At 64.8% G+C, this 19,350-nt stretch overlaps 1 protein-coding gene across 1 annotated transcript in view; it reads right to left on the bottom strand.

Moving 5' to 3' along the window:
• The window catches only part of DPYSL5 (dihydropyrimidinase like 5), a 72,821-nt gene extending 59,647 nt beyond the window's left edge, over nucleotides 1-13,174 (bottom strand). The window contains exon 1 of the mRNA XM_074989074.1: nucleotides 12,914-13,174. Coding sequence (XP_074845175.1) covers nucleotides 12,914-13,174 — 261 coding nt within the window. The remainder of the gene's footprint in view (nucleotides 1-12,913) is intronic.
• Between the last annotated feature and the right edge of the window lie 6,176 nt (nucleotides 13,175-19,350).

The following is a 19,350-nucleotide window of genomic DNA, read 5'->3' as shown; positions in this document are numbered from 1 at the left end:
TCCGCCCACAGCTGAGCACCAGGTGACAGGCTCACCCACAGGGCCATCTGGGACCTGTCCTGTGGGCACAGCTGGCGGCTTTGTTCATGTGTGAGGGGTTGGGGCTGGCATCACCCCCTCCTTGCCCACAGCTCAGCTCCCCCAGGCCTGACCGTGTCCTTACCTGGCCCCACACTAATCCCCCAGCTCCTCGGCTGATCCTGAGCTGCTGGGCTGGCACTGGCATGTCTCAGGCAGGCGGCAGCAGCAGACGGACCCAGGCCCTGCCCAGCCGAAGGACGCCTACTGGGAGTGCGGTGCAGGTGGAGGGGGCATTGCTCTCCGAGACACAGAGAAGGCCTGTCCGCTCCTGGCCAGCTCACTCCCCGCAGGCAGGCTGGCCCACACAGCTACTCTGCCTGCCTGCGCCCCTCGACAGCTCCAAAGGGAGGTGCCATTTCCCCAGCGTCCCACTAAGCCGGGGGGCAACGGTGCTGCATGCTGGGCCCCACTGCTGGGCCATCTCCCCCTGGCCCCAGTGGCACGTCAATGCAGCTCTCCTGCAAGGGAGGGACGGAGCTGGGGGAACATGGCAAGGGCTGCAGCAGAAGCCCCGGCTGGCGCCCCACAACCAAGCTCCCCCGCCCCAGTGCAGGGCTGCTCCGGGCATGGGCCGTACATTGGCTGGGCAGCCCTGTGGAGCAGGGGGCAGTTGGAGCTGGGCACACCCTTCTGCCCCCCCATACCACTCCTTCCCCCGGGCTGCAGGGCCCTGCACTCCTGCAGCTGGCCACACACAACGGTGCCTGGTGAATTCCCAGCCCCGTTCCTGGTGGGGCACGGCCCCGGGCCAGACAGCAGCTCAGCTGCCCCAGTTACAACGGCTGAGACTGGCCCCAAGGTCCCTGCCCCCCAACACCTGCTAGCTCTGAGAGCTGCCCCCCCACAACCTCGTCTGCCCCCCACTGGCCCCTGCAGGGACACCACCCAGCCCATGGCACTGGGGCCACTGCCAGCATCCCAGCTTGGAGCAGCTGGGCCGGAAGGGGGTAGGGAACAGAGCGCGGGGGGGTCCGGATATCCGCCACTCCTGTGCTGCCTGTCGCTCTGGCGGGTCCCTGGCACAGGCTGTGCTGGCAGCCGGTCTCCAGTTCAGCACCAGGAGGTGCGGAGAGCTCCCTTGGCCAGCAGCCTGCTTCCCGCCAAAGGCAGGCCAGCACCTGGCTCCCGGGGGCGCAGGCTCAGTGCTGAGTGTCCCAGCCCCACTCAGCCCCCCGGCGCCAGGTGCCAAGACATGGCGGGGGGTGGGGGGGGCGAGACTGGCCCAGCCTCGCAGACAGCTCCAGAGGAGCGCTGGGTGGGCCGGAGGGCCAGGCAGCAGCTGGTCTTACCCCCTCCAGGATGCTGCCAGGCAACTGGGCTGCACTGCCACAGCCACGCCCCCCTGAGAGCTAGCGCCTGCACCCGCCCGAGCTGGGAATGACCCTCCCGGAGCCGAGGACAAGTCCAGAGAGGCCCAGCCCTGGGGCAGCAGTCGTGCCAGAGCCAGGACCAGCCCCACACACGGGAAGGGGCAAAGTTCCTGGCCTGGGCGTCACACAGCCCCTGTGCACAGGTCAGGGACGGGCCGAGGGAAGGGGTGCAGTGGCAGGGCCCAGCTGTCCTCTGGCTTGGCCGCTGCTGGCAGGAAAGCCCTTCTCGGAGCTCTCCTCTGGCTCCGGGCAGGCCGAGGTGCTGGCACCGCAGCCCTGGTTCACAGCTCTCCTGCTAAGACCTCAATCTGGACTGAAGTGGCCTCTGCTCCTTCTCCGCCCTTTGCAGCTACGTGGCAGGCGGCAGGCGTGGAGAGGAGGGGGGAGCCCTGCTGCGTAAGCCCAGCTCAGAGCGCTTACTTTAGGGCGCACCGTGGGGCTGCCGCCAGCTCAGGGAAGCTCAGGTCCACCCCCTGCACTGGGGGCTGGGTCCAGGCCCTGAGCTTTGGGGCACAGGCCTCCCGCCCCGACCTGGCTCAGGACAGCGACCGAGCTCCTGGCTAGGGGCTGGATGGGGCCGGGGCCGGCCGCCTCCCCCCACCAGCTAGCCCGCGCCAGGGGGGCACTGGCAGAGGAGAAGGCAAGGGCCTGCAGGTGCGCTGCAGGCAGCCAGGCCCAGGCCCCACACGTGCACCTTCAGGCCAGACGTGGGCACCCCCAGCCCTGCAGGACCTGCCCGCCCAGAGAGACGGGAGGGGTGTGGGCTGGTTGGAAGCGAGGGCCCCCGTCCCAGCGCCAGGCACCCAAATCCTGGCGCAGGGGCTGCAGCAGGGAGCCGCCCTCACGCTCATGGTACCCAGCACAAAGCAGCTGGCCCCGATGCTCGGTTACCGTGGCAACGGCCAGGCTCCTCCACCAGGCTGCAGCAGGCAGAGGCTCTGGGGCCTCGGTCCCCCCCGGCCAGCACAAAGGGCGGCAGGTGAGAGGGGCTGGGCCCGGGCCAGAGCCCTCCATGCTGCCCTGGGCTGCCCTCCCCGCCCCGGCCCGAGCTCCCCCCACCGCTCCAGCGGGAGAGGCCATGGGGCAGATGGGGGGCTGGGCAGCCCCAGGAACCCCCCACCCAGGGGCAGAGGGCGCTGTGCTCAGCCCACAAGGGGGCTGCGCCAGCCCCAGGGCCACCCTGTCCACCTCCTTGGCCCCAGGTTGCAGGCGGGAGGCCCAGGCTGGGCAGCACCCCAAGAGCTTCCCCCACAGCAGGGCACCAGCAGGAGGGCCCTGGAGCGTGGGCAGTTCCCAGCTCCCTGCCAGCCTCTGGCATCGGCCCTGGCTGCAGGGGCAGCCATGGCTGAGGAGAGCTGTGGGCCAGGCCTATGGGCAGAGGCCAGGGGACAGGACAAGAGCCTAGCCAGGGCTGAGGCTCCAGCCCCTCTCTGCACTGGCAGCCCCCTCTGCCCACAGCACAGTGCCCCTGGGGGTAGCCCCTCAGGCCCAGCAGCCCACGGGCTCAGCTCTGCAGAGCTCAGGGCTGCAGGCTCCGTGCAGCTGGCACCTCGGGGAGGGGAGGAGGGAGCTGGCTGCCCACCGCAGGCTGGGCCACGCCCACGGGAAAGAGGTGTGCTCTGTGGGGAGCAGCACGAGGGGCTCGCTGGGCCCAGCGCTCACGGCTACAGCCCCGGCTTTGCTGCCGGGGTGCTCAGTTACTTGGCACAGGCCGAGCAGCTGGGGGGCGCTGGCAGGTGGCACTTAGCTGCCAGGCTCTGTGCGCCAGCGGAGACGTACAACGCAGCCGGGAGCAGCGCTGCCGGGAGCCCGGTCTAGGAGCAGAGCAGGGCAGATGGGGGCAGACAATGGGGCTAACCAGACTGCCCCAGCCCCTGCCCTGCCTCTCCGGGGACCCTGCATGCATGCAGGATGAGCAGGGGGCTGGCAGCTCTGGCCCCAAGTGCCACAGGGCACCACCTCCTCCTCCCCCCAGCTCCCATCCTCCTCCCCACTGGGCTCCCCTGTGCTGCTGCACCTGGGGAGACCCACCTGCCAGCCCAGCCAGCAGCGCACAGCACCACCGCCGGCAGGCGGCGAGGACGCGTGAGGGACCGGCAGGGTGCAGCGCGCTGCTCCCACTCCATGCCCCGCTGCTCCTGCCCTTCCAAGCGAGCCAGCACAACCCTGCACCAAGAGACCTGACCGGTCCCACCATGAGGCCTCGCTGAGATGAAGGGGAAGTGACGCAGGGCTGCTGCAGGCGTTGGCCTTGCCAGCGAGGCCAGCTTCCTTCACAGCCCAGGCCTCTAGAATTAGAGCCTGCTCGGGCGTGCGCACAGGCAACGTGTAATGGTAACAGAGGGACAGACAGGGGCTGCCTTAGCTGGGCGTTTGCCCCATCTGGGATACAATCTGCCCAGGCTGGTGTTGGGACGTGGGATTGTAACGGGAACAGACACATCGCTGGCGCAACCGTGCTGGGAGTTTGCACCAAATCCGGTGCAGAGCACGGAAAGCTGACGATGGGCTGGTTCTCTTCACACTGCTCATAGGCAGGCGCCAGTTTTGTATTCGTGGCGGTGAGTATCAGCTCCGTGCTTGTACTGCAAACGTCTGCCTGCTTGCGGGGACAGCCCCAGGAGCGGCGTGGCAGCCAACTGCGCCCCAACGGCAGCTGCGCGCTGGATTATTCCACCGCTGCCCTAAACCGCACTGAGACTTTTGTAACTGGGGTCTGCAATCCGATTCCTTTAACAGCAGTAAGCCTCACCCTCCGTCTTCCATTAACAACCCCTTCGGGTCTAGAAGCTGGAGGACGGGCACAGCGAGCTCTCGGGGGGAGAGCTGAAGCACAGACTGACCTGGGGGCTCAGCAGGTGAGGGTGGCACAGAACTGAAGTGGCTGAGGGTATGGCCTGTGCAGCGGTGCTCAGTGCCACTGGTTTGATGTCTGCCACACCCACCCCAGCAGCGGCTGCATTGCAAGCGGGAGGGGAAATACGCTCTAGCTGCCTCAGACAGAAGCGGCAGGGCGGGGCCGACTGCGGCACCGTTAGCACCCACAGGGGAGCGCCAGGTGCCTGGCCAAAGACATCCTACAAACAAAGAGCTGTCTCCCCCGGGTCGGAAATGCCCCAGCCCGAGAGGTGAATCCCAGCCCGCCACTCCAGGGAGGACGCTGCCCTGTGCCGGGAGACAGGGCAGTACAGGCGGGTGGGGGATCTCTCTCTCTGCTCTCCCCACGTACAGTCGTGGAGAGGGCTCCCCGCCCCAGGGGCCTGGCTGCCAGGGAGGACACCTGTGCCAGGGGGCGGGTGGGGGCAGTACAGGCGGGTGGGGGCTCTCTCTCTCTCTGCTGTCCCCCCACACGGAGGTGCAAAGGTGGATCCAGGCTCAGACCTCTTTGCTGCTCCCCACTGCGGTTCCAGGTGCCGCCGCAGCCCGAGCCACGCCAGGGCCAGCGCAGCAGTGAGGCAGGAGGACAGCTCTGTGCCCCACGTCAGCGGCCACGGGGAGCAGCCAGCACCCTGCAGCTGGGGAGAGACGGCCACGGAGCCGGCCGCCGCCCCGTGCTCAGCTAGAGCGTACAGCCCGAGCGGAGCCGGAGCTCTCCCGGCTGGGAGGCGGCTGGGACCCCACAGCAGGGGCACACGGCCCCCCCCTCCCCAGGCTGCCAACACCTCTGCTATGGCTGCCGCCTAGCTCCCACTGGCTGCCAGCCTGCCAGGAGGACCAGGCCGCACAGCAGAGCTAGGAGCCAAGCTGGCCAGAGCGAGGGGAACAGGAACGCGCAGGCTCTGGGCACGGGGGAGCTGCTCTCACTGCACCCAGAGCGAGCCCACACGGGGGGCAGTCCCCAGGGGTTTGCCCAGCAGGTCTCCACCAGCAGCCACCTCCCTATGGGACCCTTCCAGTGGGGCCTTGTTGCAGGCGGGGGAGCAGCTCCCTGGAGAGCAGCAGCTGGGGAGCAGCCCCGTAGGCATTGCCTCCTGGGGCGAGGGGCCGGCAGCTCTTGGGTAGGAGGTGGCCAGGCTGAGGCGCAGGAAGCCACCAGCTGCCTTGGCCCTGCTGTGCGTGGCCTGTCCCCAGGCATTGTCCAGCTGCCCTGGCCGCGCCCCACTAGCGAAGGAGGCGCTGCAGGCTGAGCTGCTGGGAACGGCTTCCCATGCACCCAGAGCTTCCAGCCGGGTCCCTCTGTGAGACATGGCCCTGCGGCCCTGATGAGCGAGGCCCCCGGGCACTGGCCAGTCTGGGGGGCAATGGGTCCCAGCCCCACGGTTGGACCCTGGCCACAGGAGGACCTCGGAGGCCACCTGCCAGGTTCAGCTAAAGGGATTCAGACCATCTAATGCCAGGTGGCAGCCCTGAGCCCAGGGCCGGCAGGTCCCACAGCTGCCATGGGACACCCGCGCCTGGACCGACAACGGCAATGGGCACAGCTGTCTCCCAGGCCGGGGGCACCAGCTTGGCCCCTGCCACACCACAGAGTCAGACTCACAAGGAGCCTCACAGCCGGGGTCGTGCTGCGGAGAGCCCAGCCCTGCGCCGCCGTTCCTCCCGGGAACCTCCACTCCCTCGGGCTGGCTGCCGCCGGGGGCTGCCTCTGAGTCCCAGCTGACGAGCACAGCCCAGGCCTTACATGCTGCAAGGAAGGAACCCCCCTGGGCTGAGACAGGCCCCGGGGACTGCAGTGAGAGAACGAGCCCGTATGTGCTGAGGCACCGAGTTCAGAAATCCCCACGGCTGCGCTGCATCATACGTGGGGAGACGCCAGCTGTCCTGACACGCTGCACACCCCTCTGACGTCCGCCCAGGGGACAGGCCAGAGGCCGAGGACATGTTGGCTGCAGTGCTGGCCAGCTCACGGACGCAGGCCCCCTGCCCCGCTCAGACCCTGCTCCCCGCAACCTGCGCCAGCTGCCAACAAGCCACCGCGGCTCCTGGTATCAGAGAGGCGGCCGTGTTAGTCTGCAGCTTCGAGAACAACAAGAAGTCCTGTGGCACCTTATAGACTACCAGATATTTTGGAGCGTGAGCTTTCGTGGGCAAAGACCCGCTGCGTCAGATGCTCCTGGGGCGCTCAGCCCAGCCTCTCTCCTCAGCCACTCCGCAGCGCTGCAAAGGCCAGCAGAGCCGTTCCAGTGACCAAGGAGCTGCCGCCGGGCGTCCCGGGCCTGGCGCTGGGCAGCCTGCACTCCAGCGACGCCGCTCGGCACAGGGCTCACGAGTCACCTCGTCGCTGCCCCGCTCGGGGGCTCTGGGATGGCCAGAGAGGGGAACGGAGACAGCAGCTTTGTGCTCCTCGCACAGCCCGTGCCAAAGCTCGCCTCCCACTCTCCCTCCCAAGCCTGCCACGGGCTCACCCCCTGCCCCCCAAACCTCCCGCAGGCAGTGAACAGCTTTTTGTGGCACATGGGAGGCACGGAGGGGGGTGGATGGACAGGAGGTGCTGGAGGAGGCGGGCAGCTGCCAGGGGGTGCCCCAGCCCCACAGCCCCCATGGGGTCAGTGCCCAGGCCTAGAGAGCTCCTGGACTGGATATTTATATCGGCTATGGAAGCCATGTTACGGGCCCATTGTATCTGTTGGCACCACATGTGCCAGAGCGTGTGAGGTGTCTAACGAGAGCTGAGGATGCCCTGACGCTACGTGCGCTACTTGTATGGCTGTGCCGTGGGGGCAGGCGGAGTTGTCGATTGTAGCTGTGTGAGAAATGGGTTAGTGCCGAGATTCACAGGAGGAGCTGCGATCTCCTCCCAAGACAGGATGATGGACTGAACAAAGGCTCAGACGGCCAATGCACATGTCAGGAACGTGGGACGTCTCCTGGGATGCATCCCATGGCGACAGGCCACAATAGCCCACCTGGGTCAGGCGACGTTGGGCTGAGCAATGGGATGGAAACCAGATGCCCAGACGTCCATTCCACATATTATGTCTATGGACTGGGGTGCGCTGGCAAAGTCAACACCCAACGGCAGAGAGCCACAGCAGCCTGCCTGGGTCAGGTGCTCCTGACTGTCCGGTGCCTATGGGAAGGAGAAAACTGTGAAATGGGCCTAGCCGTGTCCATCTTGTTCCTGTTCAAGGGACCCATGTTCCAGCGCTGGCTCCAATTTGCCAAATCTCCAATTCTCCAGTAACTACGACTGTGTAACCTGGAACGTTACCCCTCACGGGCTGGACCTTCAAGGGTCAGCACAGAACATCGCTGGCTGCAGCAATAGCTGTAACTGGGGTATGCAAAGTATCATTTTAACAGTTCTTCTCTCTCACCCTGTTTTGATTTCTCAGTTAATAACCCTTTAGATTTGTAAATGTGAAGGATTTGGGCACATGTGTCATGGGTGATGGAGGGGGGGGGAAGTGCATGTGTGAGTCAGGCTGGATGCGAGAGACAAGCAGAGCAGCTCCCAGTGACTAAGGATGACCCTGGGGCTACAACTGGCAGGTAACACCTCTGCCCTGAACAAAGAGGAGGGAGGAGCCGAGCTGGGTTTTGAATCGGGGGCGGCAGTTAGGAAGCTGGGGAAAGAGGAGCTGGAAGGCAGCCAGCCTGAGGAGGGGGAAAGCTACACCCCAGAGGGGCACCCCTCGGGGTCTTCTCCCCAGGACGGGCTGGAAGGACTGTCTCTGGCTGCTGTGCTGTCGCTTCTGTGAGGAACTGGGCATCTGTTGCCTAATAAACCTTCTGTTGTACCTGCTGAGTGAGAGTCAATCCTGCCAGCAGACGGGGTGCAGTGCAGGGGGACCCCTGAACCCCATCACATAGCTGTAACTGGGGTATGCAAAGTATCATTTTAACAGTTCTTCTCTCTCACCCTGTTTTGATTTCTTAGTTAATAACCCTTTAGATTTGTAGATGTGAAGGATTTGGGCACATGTGTCATGCTTTGGGTAAGATCCAGGTGTACATTGACCTGGGACTGTGGCTGGGTCATTTGGGGCCCAGGAGAATCTGTGCAGAGTTGGTGAAATAGGTTTTAAGAACCTCTCACCTGAGTAGGGTTCTTAGGGAAGAGGGGTTTAGATTTATTAGGAACTGGGGACACTTTTGGGGTAGGGGGAGCCTATACAGGAATGATGGGCTCCACCTAAATCAAGGTGGATCCAGACTGCTGGCATTAAACATTAAAAAGGTCGTAGAGCAGTTTTTAAACTAAGAGGTGGGGGAAAGCCGATTGGTGCGGGGGAGCACCTGGATCGGACAGAGACTTCTCTTACACAAGGCTCCATAGATAGGGATTCCCTAGAAGTTAGTCAGATAGGGAACAATGGAGGAGGGTAACTAGTGGTGTTCCCCAGGGGTCAGTCCTGGGACCGATCCTGTTCAACTTGTTCATCAATGATCTAGAAAATGAGGTAAGCAGTGAGGTGGCAAAGTTTGCAGATGACACCAAGTTGTTCAGGACAGTCAAAACCAAAAGGGATTGTGAAGAACTACAAAAAGATCTCAGCAAACTGAGTGATTGGGCAGCAAAATGGCAAATGAAATTTAATGTGGGTAAGTGTAAGGTAATGCACATTGGGAAAAATAACCCAAATTACACGTACAACAGGATGGGGTCAAATTTAGCTACGACAGATCAGGAAAGGGATCTTGGAGTTATAGTGGATAGTTCTCTGAAGACATCCACGCAGTGTGCAGCGGCAGTTAGTAAAGCAAATCGGATGTTAGGAATTATTAAAAAAGGGGATCGATAATAAGACAAAAGATATCATACTTCCCCTATATAAAACTATGGTACACCCACATCTTGAGTACTGCGTGCAGATGTGGTCTCCTCACCTCAAAAAAGATATATTGGCATTAGAAAAGGTTCAGAAAAGGGGGACTAAGATGATTAGGGGTTTGGAACGGGTCCCATATGGGGAGAGGCTAGAGAGACTGGGACTTTTCAGTCTGGAAAAGTGGCGATTGAGGGGCGATATGATAGAGGTATATAAAATCATGAATGGTGTGGAGAAAGTGAATATAGAAAAATTATTTACCTTTTCCCATAATACAAGAACTAGGGGACACCAAATGAAATTGATGGGCAGTAGGTTCAAAACTAATAAAAGGAAATTTTTCTTCACACAGCGCACAGTCAACCTGTGGAACTCCTTGCCGGAGGAGGCTGTGAAGGCCAGGACTCTATTAGGGTTTAAAAAAAGAGCTTGATAAATTTTTGCAGGTTAGGTCCATACATGGCTATTAGCCAGGGATAAAGTATGGTGCCCTAGCCCTCAGTACAAGGGCAGGAGATGTATGGCAGGAGATAAATCACTTGATCATTGTCTTCTGTTCTCCTTCTCTGGGGCACCTGGCATTGGTCACTGTCGGCAGACGGGATACTGGGCTGGATGGACCTTTGGTCTGACCCAGTATGGCCATTCTTATGTTCTTAGGGGGCTGCTGGTCTGGGCTGGTAGAACACCAGGAAATCTGTGGGTTTGCGTGTGTGGCTCTGGCTGGCCAGTGGGGCTGGTGGAGGTGCTGTGGTGGCTGGTTGGATTTGCCTTAGTGAGAAGGAAATCCCAGCCTGGGGCTGTAAGTGGTCAGGTTTTAAGCAAAGATTCCCTGGGTTGGTTTACTTAGCCGTGCCCAGAAACTCCCTCATCACACCCTGTCAGCCCTGCTGTGCTTTCTGCTGCCACAGTGGATGAGTGCCTTGGAGGAAACCCTCAATGGCTCAGGGTCTGGCTGGCGGTCAGTTTCAAGTGGAGCACCCCAAGGATCAGTTCTAAGTCAGTATTGTTCAACATTTCTGTTAATGACCTGGATGAGGGACTGGACTGCACCCTCAGCAAATTTACATATGAAACTAAGTTAGGGGGACAGGTAGAGATATTGGAGGGTAGGGACAGGGTCCAGAGTGACCAAAATAAATTGGAGGACTGGGCCAAAAGAAATCTGATGAGGTTCAACAAGAAGTGCAGAGTCCTGCACGTGGGAGGGAAGAATCCCAAGCATTGTTACAGGCTAGGACCCGACTGGCTAAGCAGCAGCGCAGCAGAAAAGGACCTGGGGATTACAGTGTATGAGAGGTTGGTTATGAGTCAACACTGTGCCCTTGTAGCCAAGAAGGCTAATGGCATCTTGGGGTGCATTAGGAGGAGCATTTTGAGCAGATCTAGGGAAGTGATTGCTCCCCTCTACTCGGTACTGGTGAGGCCGCATCTGGAATACTGCATCCAGTTCTGGGCCCCCCAGTATAGGAAGGATGTGGATACATTGGAGAGGGTTCAGCAAAAAGCAACGAAAACGATTAGGGTCTGGAGCACAGGACCCATGATGAGAGGTTGAGGGATTTGGCGTTGTTTAGTTTACAGAAGAGAAGACTGAGGGGTGATTTAATAGCAGCCTTCAACTTCCTGCAGGGGAGCTCTAAAGAGGATGGAGAGAGGCTGTTCTCAGTGGTGTCAGATGGCAGAACAAGGAGCAATGGTCAGAAGTTACAGAGGTAGAGGTGTAGGTTAGATATTAGGAAAAACTGTTTCCCCAGGCAGGCAGTGAAGCACTGGAATGTGTCGCCTAGAGAGGTGGTGGATTCTCCATCCCTCGAGGTTTTTAAGTCCCGGCTTGACAAAGCCCTGGCTGGAATGACTTAGTTGGGGCTGGTCCTGCTTTAGGCAGGGGGCTGCACTCGACGACCTCCTGAGGTCCCTTCCCGCCCTGGGATTCCGTGATTCTACGAAGCCTGTCCCTCAGCCGCACAAGCAAACCTGCACTCCAGGCTGGGCAGGAGCGAGCTGATGCCTGAAAAGCCACAGCCGCTCCTGCACCAATGGGAAGAGGCAGGCCTGGGAGAGGGGCCGGGAGCCAGCTGCAGTGGGGCCGGGGAGCCAGGTGCAGCATTACCGGATTTTTCACAGTAAATATAAAGACATTTCTGTGACCGCTGTATTGCGCTAAACCTCGGCCCAGCGAGGAGGTGTCTGACGAACGCTTGTGATCCACTGAATCTGTGCCTGCGGCTCACACGCCCGTGTCTGTCTGTGTGCGAAGTTCCAGGTAGTGGCTCTGTACCTGTGTTAGAAACGTTCCAGCCCTGGCACTCACACGGGGAGACGCGGTCACCTCCCAGCCAGCAGGACGGGCCAAACGAAGGACCAGACTTCAATCCATGGCTCAGGAGTTTGGCTGAGACCTGTCACCTAAGGGTCTGCCAACGGCAGAATGCCCCCAAAAGGGAAGGGCAGGTGACCTGCTCAGGCGAGCCACCAGTGAGCACAAGCGCGTGAGCGGCGATTTTCATGCCACCAGGCACGTCTATAAAAAGAACTCGGGCAGTGGCCATCTTCTCCTTAGTCCTGAGACCACTGGCCCTGCCTCCATCCGGGGAGCAGCTGGCAAGAACATCTCTGCTGTGAGCTAGCCCTGCACAGACTGGGGCCCGTCCCTCAGAGGGTGAATGTTCGGGACTCTCAAGGCAGCCGTGTTTAGCATCAGCTGCACCCTGCAGCCACAGCTGTAACTGATGTACAATGCATCACTTCGACAGTTTTTCTCTCTCACCCTATTTCTCCTTTCTTTGTTAACAAACCCTTAGATTTCAGAGTCTAAAGGACTGGTTCGGCGTGCAGCGCTGGGTCAGATCTACGGGTATATTGATCTGGGGCTGTGGCTAGTCCCTTGGGGGCTGGAAGAACCTGTGTGGATTCGGTGAAATCAGTTCTCTTCGCCTCTCACCCGAGCACGGAGGGGTACCGGTTTGGGCAGGAAAGCATCTGGAGAATCTGTGGGATTTGCTGGCGTAACCTCTTGCTGGCCAGGAAGGCAGAAAGGGGCTTTTTGTGGCTGGCTTGGTTTGGCTCGGCTCAGAGAGGAGAAAACCCCCAGCCTAGGCTGTTCGTGGCCTAGTTTTGAGCAATTTGTCCAGGGCGGGTTCTCTCGGCAGCGCCTGGTCACCTCTGTACATTACAATAGGGCAGCAGCAAGCTGACCCCACAGCCAATCCAGCGGCAGGGGTCCAGGCTGGAAGCACAAGCTCCATTGGTACAGATGGGGGTAGAGGCAGCAGGCCCAGGGCTGGCCCCAGGCACTCGCCCTGAAGGGATGGCAGCACCCTGCAGAGCGCGGGGTCTCCTCACGCTGAACGGGGCCGGCTAGTGAGCCTGGGGCGACAGAGCCCCGAGCCCAGCACTTAGGGGCATCACCAGGGGAGGATGCTCCCCAGCCCCTCACTGTCTTCTAGTGCTCGGCCCCCCAGGAGAAGCGACTCCAAGCTTCGCCCCCCTCCCATTCCCGTCCAGCGCCCCGCTGCCGGCACTGACTCCCACACACTGGGGCTCGGGGGGCAGCTGAGTGACGGCTCTCCACAGTACGCTGCAGCCAAAGGCTTAGTGCGACCTAGGGGCGTGGTGGTGACCTCAACAGAGCCCTGGGGTGACCGCCACCAAGTCCTGGCTCCCCACCACAGCCCACAGGGATCCCTGCCTGATCCTTGGGCTGCCCGCCCAGGGAGGGGGCCCGGGCCTGGCCGTGGCCGCCAGTACCTTGGTGCCGTGGTAGAAGTCGTCCACGCAGGTGGCATTCATGAAGGTCTGGTGGAAGTGGGTGCTGGTGTCGATGCCGCCTGGGATCACCAGCTTCCCGGTGGAGTCGATCACCTTGGCCCCCCCCGGGATCATGAGCTCCCGGCCCACTTGCTGGATGATGCCGTTCTCAATGTAGACGTCGGCCTCCAGGGTGCAGTCGTCGTTCACCACTTTGCCCCCCTTGATGAGGATGCGCATGGTGGCCGAGTTGGCGAGCATGGCTCTGAAAGGGCGGAGAGCAGCAGGTAAGGGCCAGCCACGGCCTGCCTGGCACCCGGCAAGCTGGGAGCCCCGGGTCCCGCCCTGCAGTACCTACCGGAAGCCCCCGCCCAGCCCAGCCTGGCCAGACCCCCCCTCGCCCAGGCAGGCAGCACACAGGTGAGCGCCACGTTCTGCAGAGATGGACAAGCACCCACAAGGGCACAGTGGGGTACGAGGGGCCGGGCGAGGGGGGAACGGCTGGCACAGTGGGGTACGAGGGGCCGGGCGAGGGGGAACGGCTGGCACAGTGGGGTGCGAGGGGCCGGGCGAGGGGGAACGGCTGGCACAGTGGGGTGCGAGGGGCCGGGCGAGGGGGGAACGGCTGGCACAGTGGGGTACGAGGGGCCGGGCGAGGGGGGAACGGCTGGCACAGTGGGGTGCGAGGGGCCGGGCGAGGGGGAACGGCTGGCACAGGGGGGTGCGAGGGGCCGGGCGAGGGGGGAACGGCTGGCACAGTGGGGTACGAGGGGCCGGGCGAGGGGGGAACGGCTGGCACAGTGGGGTGCGAGGGGCCGGGCGAGGGGGGGAACGGCTGGCACAGTGGGGTACGAGGGGCCGGGCGAGGGGGGAACGGCTGGCACAGTGGGGTGCGAGGGGCCGGGCGAGGGGGGAACGGCTGGCACAGTGGGGTGCGAGGGGCCGGGCGAGGGGGGAACGGCTGGCACAGTGGGGTGCGAGGAGCCGGGCGAGGGGGAACGGCTGGCACAGTGGGGTACGAGGGGCCGGGCGAGGGGGAACGGCTGGCACAGTGGGGTGCGAGGGGCCGGGCGAGGGGGGAACGGCTGGCACAGTGGGGTGCGAGGAGCCGGGCGAGGGGGGAACGGCTGGCACAGTGGGGTGCGAGGAGCCGGGCGAGGGGGAACGGCTGGCACAGTGGGGTGCGAGGGGCCGGGCGAGGGGGAACGGCTGGCACAGTGGGGTACGAGGGGCCGGGCGAGGGGGAAACGGCTGGCACAGGGGGGTGCGAGGAGCCGGGCGAGGGGGAACGGCTGGCACAGTGGGGTACGAGGGGCCGGGCGAGGGGGGAACGGCTGGCACAGTGGGGTGCGAGGGGCCGGGCGAGGGGGGAACGGCTGGCACAGTGGGGTACGAGGGGCCGGGCGAGGGGGGAACGGCTGGCACAGTGGGGTGCGAGGGGCCGGGCGAGGGGGGAACGGCTGGCACAGTGGGGTGCGAGGAGCCGGGCGAGGGGGAACGGCTGGCACAGTGGGGTACGAGGGGCCGGGCGAGGGGGAACGGCTGGCACAGTGGGGTACGAGGGGCCGGGCGAGGGGGAACGGCTGGCACAGTGGGGTGCGAGGGGCCGGGCGAGGGGGGAACGGCTGGCACAGTGGGGTGCGAGGAGCCGGGCGAGGGGGGAACGGCTGGCACAGTGGGGTGCGAGGGGCCGGGCGAGGGGGAACGGCTGGCACAGTGGGGTACGAGGGGCCGGGCGAGGGGGAACGGCTGGCACAGTGGGGTACGAGGGGCCGGGCGAGGGGGGAACGGCTGGCACAGTGGGGTGCGAGGAGCCGGGCGAGGGGGGAACGGCTGGCACAGTGGGGTGCGAGGAGCCGGGCGAGGGGGAACGGCTGGCACAGTGGGGTGCGAGGGGCCGGGCGAGGGGGAACGGCTGGCACAGTGGGGTACGAGGGGCCGGGCGAGGGGGGAACGGCTGGCACAGTGGGGTACGAGGGGCCGGGCGAGGGGGAACGGCTGGCACAGTGGGGTGCGAGGGGCCGGGCGAGGGGGAACGGCTGGCACAGTGGGGTACGAGGGGCCGGGCGAGGGGGAAACGGCTGGCACAGGGGGGTGCGAGGAGCCGGGCGAGGGGGAACGGCTGGCACAGTGGGGTGCGAGGGGCCGGGCGAGGGGGAACGGCTGGCACAGGGGGGTGCGAGGGGCCGGGCGAGGGGGAACGGCTGGCACAGGGGGGTGCGAGGGGCCGGGCGAGGGGGGAACGGCTGGCACAGTGGGGTGCGAGGGGCCGGGCGAGGGGGGAACGGCTGGCACAGGGGAGTGCGAGGGGCCGGGCGAGGGGGAACGGCTGGCACAGGGGGGTGCGAGGGGCCGGGCGAGGGGGAACGGCTGGCACAGTGGGGTGCGAGGCGCCGGGCGAGGGGGAACGGCTGGCACAGTGGGGTACGAGGGGCCGGGCGAGGGGGGAACGGCTGGCACAGTGGGGTACGAGGAGCTGGGCGAGGGGGGAACGGCTGGCACAGTGGGGTGCGAGGGGCTGGGCGAGGGGGGAACGGCTGGCACAGTAGGGTACGAGGAACTGGGCGAGGGGGGAACGGCTGGCACAGGGGGGTGCGAGGGGCCGGGCGAGGGGGGAACGGCTGGCACAGGGGGGTGCGAGGGGCCGGGCGAGGGGGAACGGCTGGCACAGTGGGGTACGAGGAGCTGGGCGAGGGGGGAACGGCTGGCACAGTGGGGTGCGAGGGGCTGGGCGAGGGGGGAACGGCTGGCACAGTGGGGTACGAGGGGCCGGGCGAGGGGGAACGGCTGGCACAGTGGGGTACGAGGGGCCGGGCGAGGGGGAACGGCTGGCACAGTGGGGTGCGAGGGGCTGGGCGAGGGGGGAACGGCTGGCACAGTGGGGTACGAGGGGCTGGGCGAGGGGGGAACGGCTGGCACAGTGGGGTGCGAGGGGCCGGGCGAGGGGGAACGGCTGGCACAGTGGGGTGCGAGGCGCTGGGCGAGGGGGAACGGCTGGCACAGTGGGGTACTAGGGGCTGGGCGAGGGGGGAACGGCTGGCACAGTGGGGTACTAGGGGCTGGGCGAGGGGGGAACGGCTGGCACAGTGGGGTGCGAGGGGCTGGGCGAGGGGGGAACGGCTGGCACAGTGGGGTACTAGGGGCTGGGCGAGGGGGGAACGGCTGGCACAGTGGGGTGCGAGGGGCTGGGCGAGGGGGGAACGGCTGGCACAGTGGGGTACGAGGGGCCGGGCGAGGGGGGAACGGCTGGCACAGTGGGGTACTAGGGGCTGGGCGAGGGGGGAACGGCTGGCACAGTGGGGTGCGAGGGGCTGGGCGAGGGGGAACGGCTGGCACAGTGGGGTGCAGGAGGGCTCCAGGAGCCCCTGCCAGTGGCTGCTGGGGCTCTCGGGGAGGGCTGGGCGCAGGCTGAGGGGTGGAAGCCCAGTGGACCCAACAGCACCGGGGGGAGAGTCCTGCCCCCGGTCGTGGTTTGTCCCTGGTTCCGGGCAGGAGCCATGCAGTTGCCTTGGCCTGGAGGTGCCTCATTCACAGAGCTCCCCCAGCGCCCCACTCCTGCACGGCTTCAAACAGAACAGCCGTGGGGGTCAGCCAGAGGCGCAGCAGCCTGGCCCCAGAGGGGCCCCAGGGGATGGGGCGTGGTGGGACAGACCCCAGCTGCTGGCAAACAGGCTAGGGTGCCTCAGGCTGCTCCTAGCCCCCAGCTCCCACCGTCCTGCCCACGCAGAGCCCCACATTGCTGCCCACCTGGCCTGGCTGGCGGGTCCACGTGCCAGCGGCTTGCACCAGGCGCCTCTTCCCGGCTACCTGGCTCCGCTCCCCTCCCAGCTGTGGCCGGCACCGCCAGCCTCCCCTCACTGCAGCCAGCCCCTGCCTCGCCACCGGCCGCCAGCACCGCCCTCGCCCCGCGTCAACCCCTGCCCTGAGCTGCAGAGCTCCTGGAGCCCCCCGGCAGCCCTGCCCCTTGGCTTTGCACGCTGCCTCCCCTGCCCAGCTCCCCAAGGGCAGCACCTCCCTCGCACCAGCTGCTGGGTGCAAAGCCCCCCAGAAGGGTGCAGCCTGCCAGCTGAGCCCCGGCACCTCCCGGCTGCAGCCGCGCTGCACCGGTCACAGGGCTCCTGGTGGCGGCTGTACTCTGGCCCTACTCACACGGGTTCCAGAGTGCCCGGGGGGCCGGGAGTCCCACCCCTCAGAAGAGGTGGCCGTGCCGCCCCAAGGAGCTGGTGGTCGAAACCCCGGCCCTCCAGACACTGAGCTGTGGCACTGGAGCCATCCCACCCGGGAGCAGTGAGGGAGCGCGTCCGCGCTGCACGCTCAGCCTGGCGCCGTGGGATCGACTGCGGGAAGGGAAGGGAAGGCCACCCAGAACGGAGCCCCCGCTCTACCCTGGGAGCCAGTGCTGCAGCAGGGGTCCCAGCCTGCCCCCTCCCCCTCGAGACCAACCAGGGCTGGAAGGAGCACTGGGCTCAGCACGGCCAGGCAGAGGCAGCCAGAGGCTGATCCACGAGGGGCGTCCCCACCCCCAGGGCTCCCCAGCTGCCAGCTGGCCTTGCGGCTGCCGGGGAGGGCCCCTCTCTGCGCACAGCGCCCGGCCAGCCGCAGACGCGCAGGAGCCTGCAAGAGGCACCAGGCCTCCCAGCAGCTCCCCCAGGCCCACGACTCCAAAGCCGAACCACTCCCAATGAGCGCAACAGCAGAAAACACCCCCCCCCCGACAGCCAGGGCCCCCGGAGCACCCCCGGCGACCTCCCCCTGAGCCAGGTGCCATAAGCCGCCCCCCCCAACAGCAAACGTACCAGATGCGCTGCCTCGTGAACTGCCCTCACCGCACCCCGGGTCCTTCGCAAAACTGGCTGCCCCATATACGCCCAAGGCCAGGCACCAGCCGCCACCCACCCCAGGCCCTACACGAACCAGCTGCCCCATACACCCACAGCAAGGCCAGGCACCGGCCGCCACCCACCCCGGGCCCTACACGAACCAGCTACCCCATATACGCCCAAGGCCAGGCACTGGCCGCCACCCACCCCGGGCCCTACACGAACCAGCTACCCCATATACGCCCAAGGCCAGGCACCGGCCGCCACCCACCCCGGGCCCTACACGAACCAGCTGCCCCATATACGCCCAAGGCCAGGCACCAGCCGCCACCCACCCCGGGCCCTACACGAACCAGCTGCCCCATACACCCACGGCAAGGCCAGGCACCGGCCGCCACCCACCCCGGTCCCTACACGAACCAGCTGCCCCATACACCCACGGCAAGGCCAGGCACCGGCCGCCACCCACCCACAGGTCTCCTTGCTACCAAGTGATGCAAAGAGCCTTTGTGGGCGGGCTGCTCCCCGCTCCCCTGGCACCAGCACCGCCATAGGCTGGGTGCACAAGAAGCGACTGGCAGCAGGTGGTCTGGAGCATGTGGCTGGCGGGACCCTGCTGCGGTTTCTGTTACGCCCCTCACCACGGCCCTGTGGCCGAGCACACCACACGACAAGGGCCCCAGTGCCAGCCCAGCCCAGCCCAGCCGGACCTTCCTTCTCCAGGCAACGGCCCCATCCCAGGAGTGCCTGAAACCCGGCTGCAGGTGGCAGGAGGGCAGGGAAGCGGGTGCCTCCCAGCCCTGGGCCTGCATCATTCCTAGGGCAGGACTGCATCCCCGCTCCATTGCTCCACGCGGGGTGGAATTCACTTTGTTCTGTGCCCGGGACACGCACAGGTACGCACCAGCCACAGACACACACGCTGCGGGCGTGCTGCTCATCGGCCAGGCAGCTGCCCAAGCGCTCAGCTCACAGGGAGCCCTGGGGTAGGCCCTGTGCTCTCCGCAGGAAGCAGCTAGGGCCTTTCCCCAGTCACGAGTCAGCCACGCAGCGTTGAGCCTTTCCTGGGCTTGTTAGTGCCACACCCGTGCCCCCGGGGGAGCCAACAGCACCACTGCCCACCGTCTGGCCCCTCTGGAGACCGGGCTTCCAGGGCCCAGGGGCCCCACCCTCTTGTGCTGTAGCATCCCAGCTCCGCGAGCTAAGCAAAAGCGCCCAGCCACCAGGCCCAAGCTGCAGGAACGCATGCGCTGGCGAGCGTGCTGGCCTTAGCTCGGAGGCCTGCGTGTTTCCCCCGGCAGAGGGGAAGCAGCAGCCCTGGGCTGAACTCCGGGGCGTGAAGTCACTGGATTGTAAACTGCGCACGAGCACCGTTACGGCACCCGCCGGCCGGGGTTTGCACCAAACCTTGTGCCAAGGGAGGCATCTAATGAAAGCCGGGGATGTGCTGAATCTTGCTGCTTACACGTCTGTCTCGCCGTTATACGTGGAGCTGCAAGTATTGGCTCTGGGCTCGCAGCTGAAATTGTCGTCTCTGGCAGACCACAAGGTCCCTAGTCAGGAGAAGCAGTGATGGATTCTAATCCACATCTCAGGACTTTAGCTGTGGACGTGTTG

This window comes from Carettochelys insculpta, chromosome 3 (assembly GCF_033958435.1).
Source record: "Carettochelys insculpta isolate YL-2023 chromosome 3, ASM3395843v1, whole genome shotgun sequence".
Lineage (NCBI taxonomy): Eukaryota > Metazoa > Chordata > Testudines > Carettochelyidae > Carettochelys > Carettochelys insculpta.
Note: the sequence above shows the minus strand (reverse complement) of the source record. Positions and strands in the feature narration are given on the sequence as shown.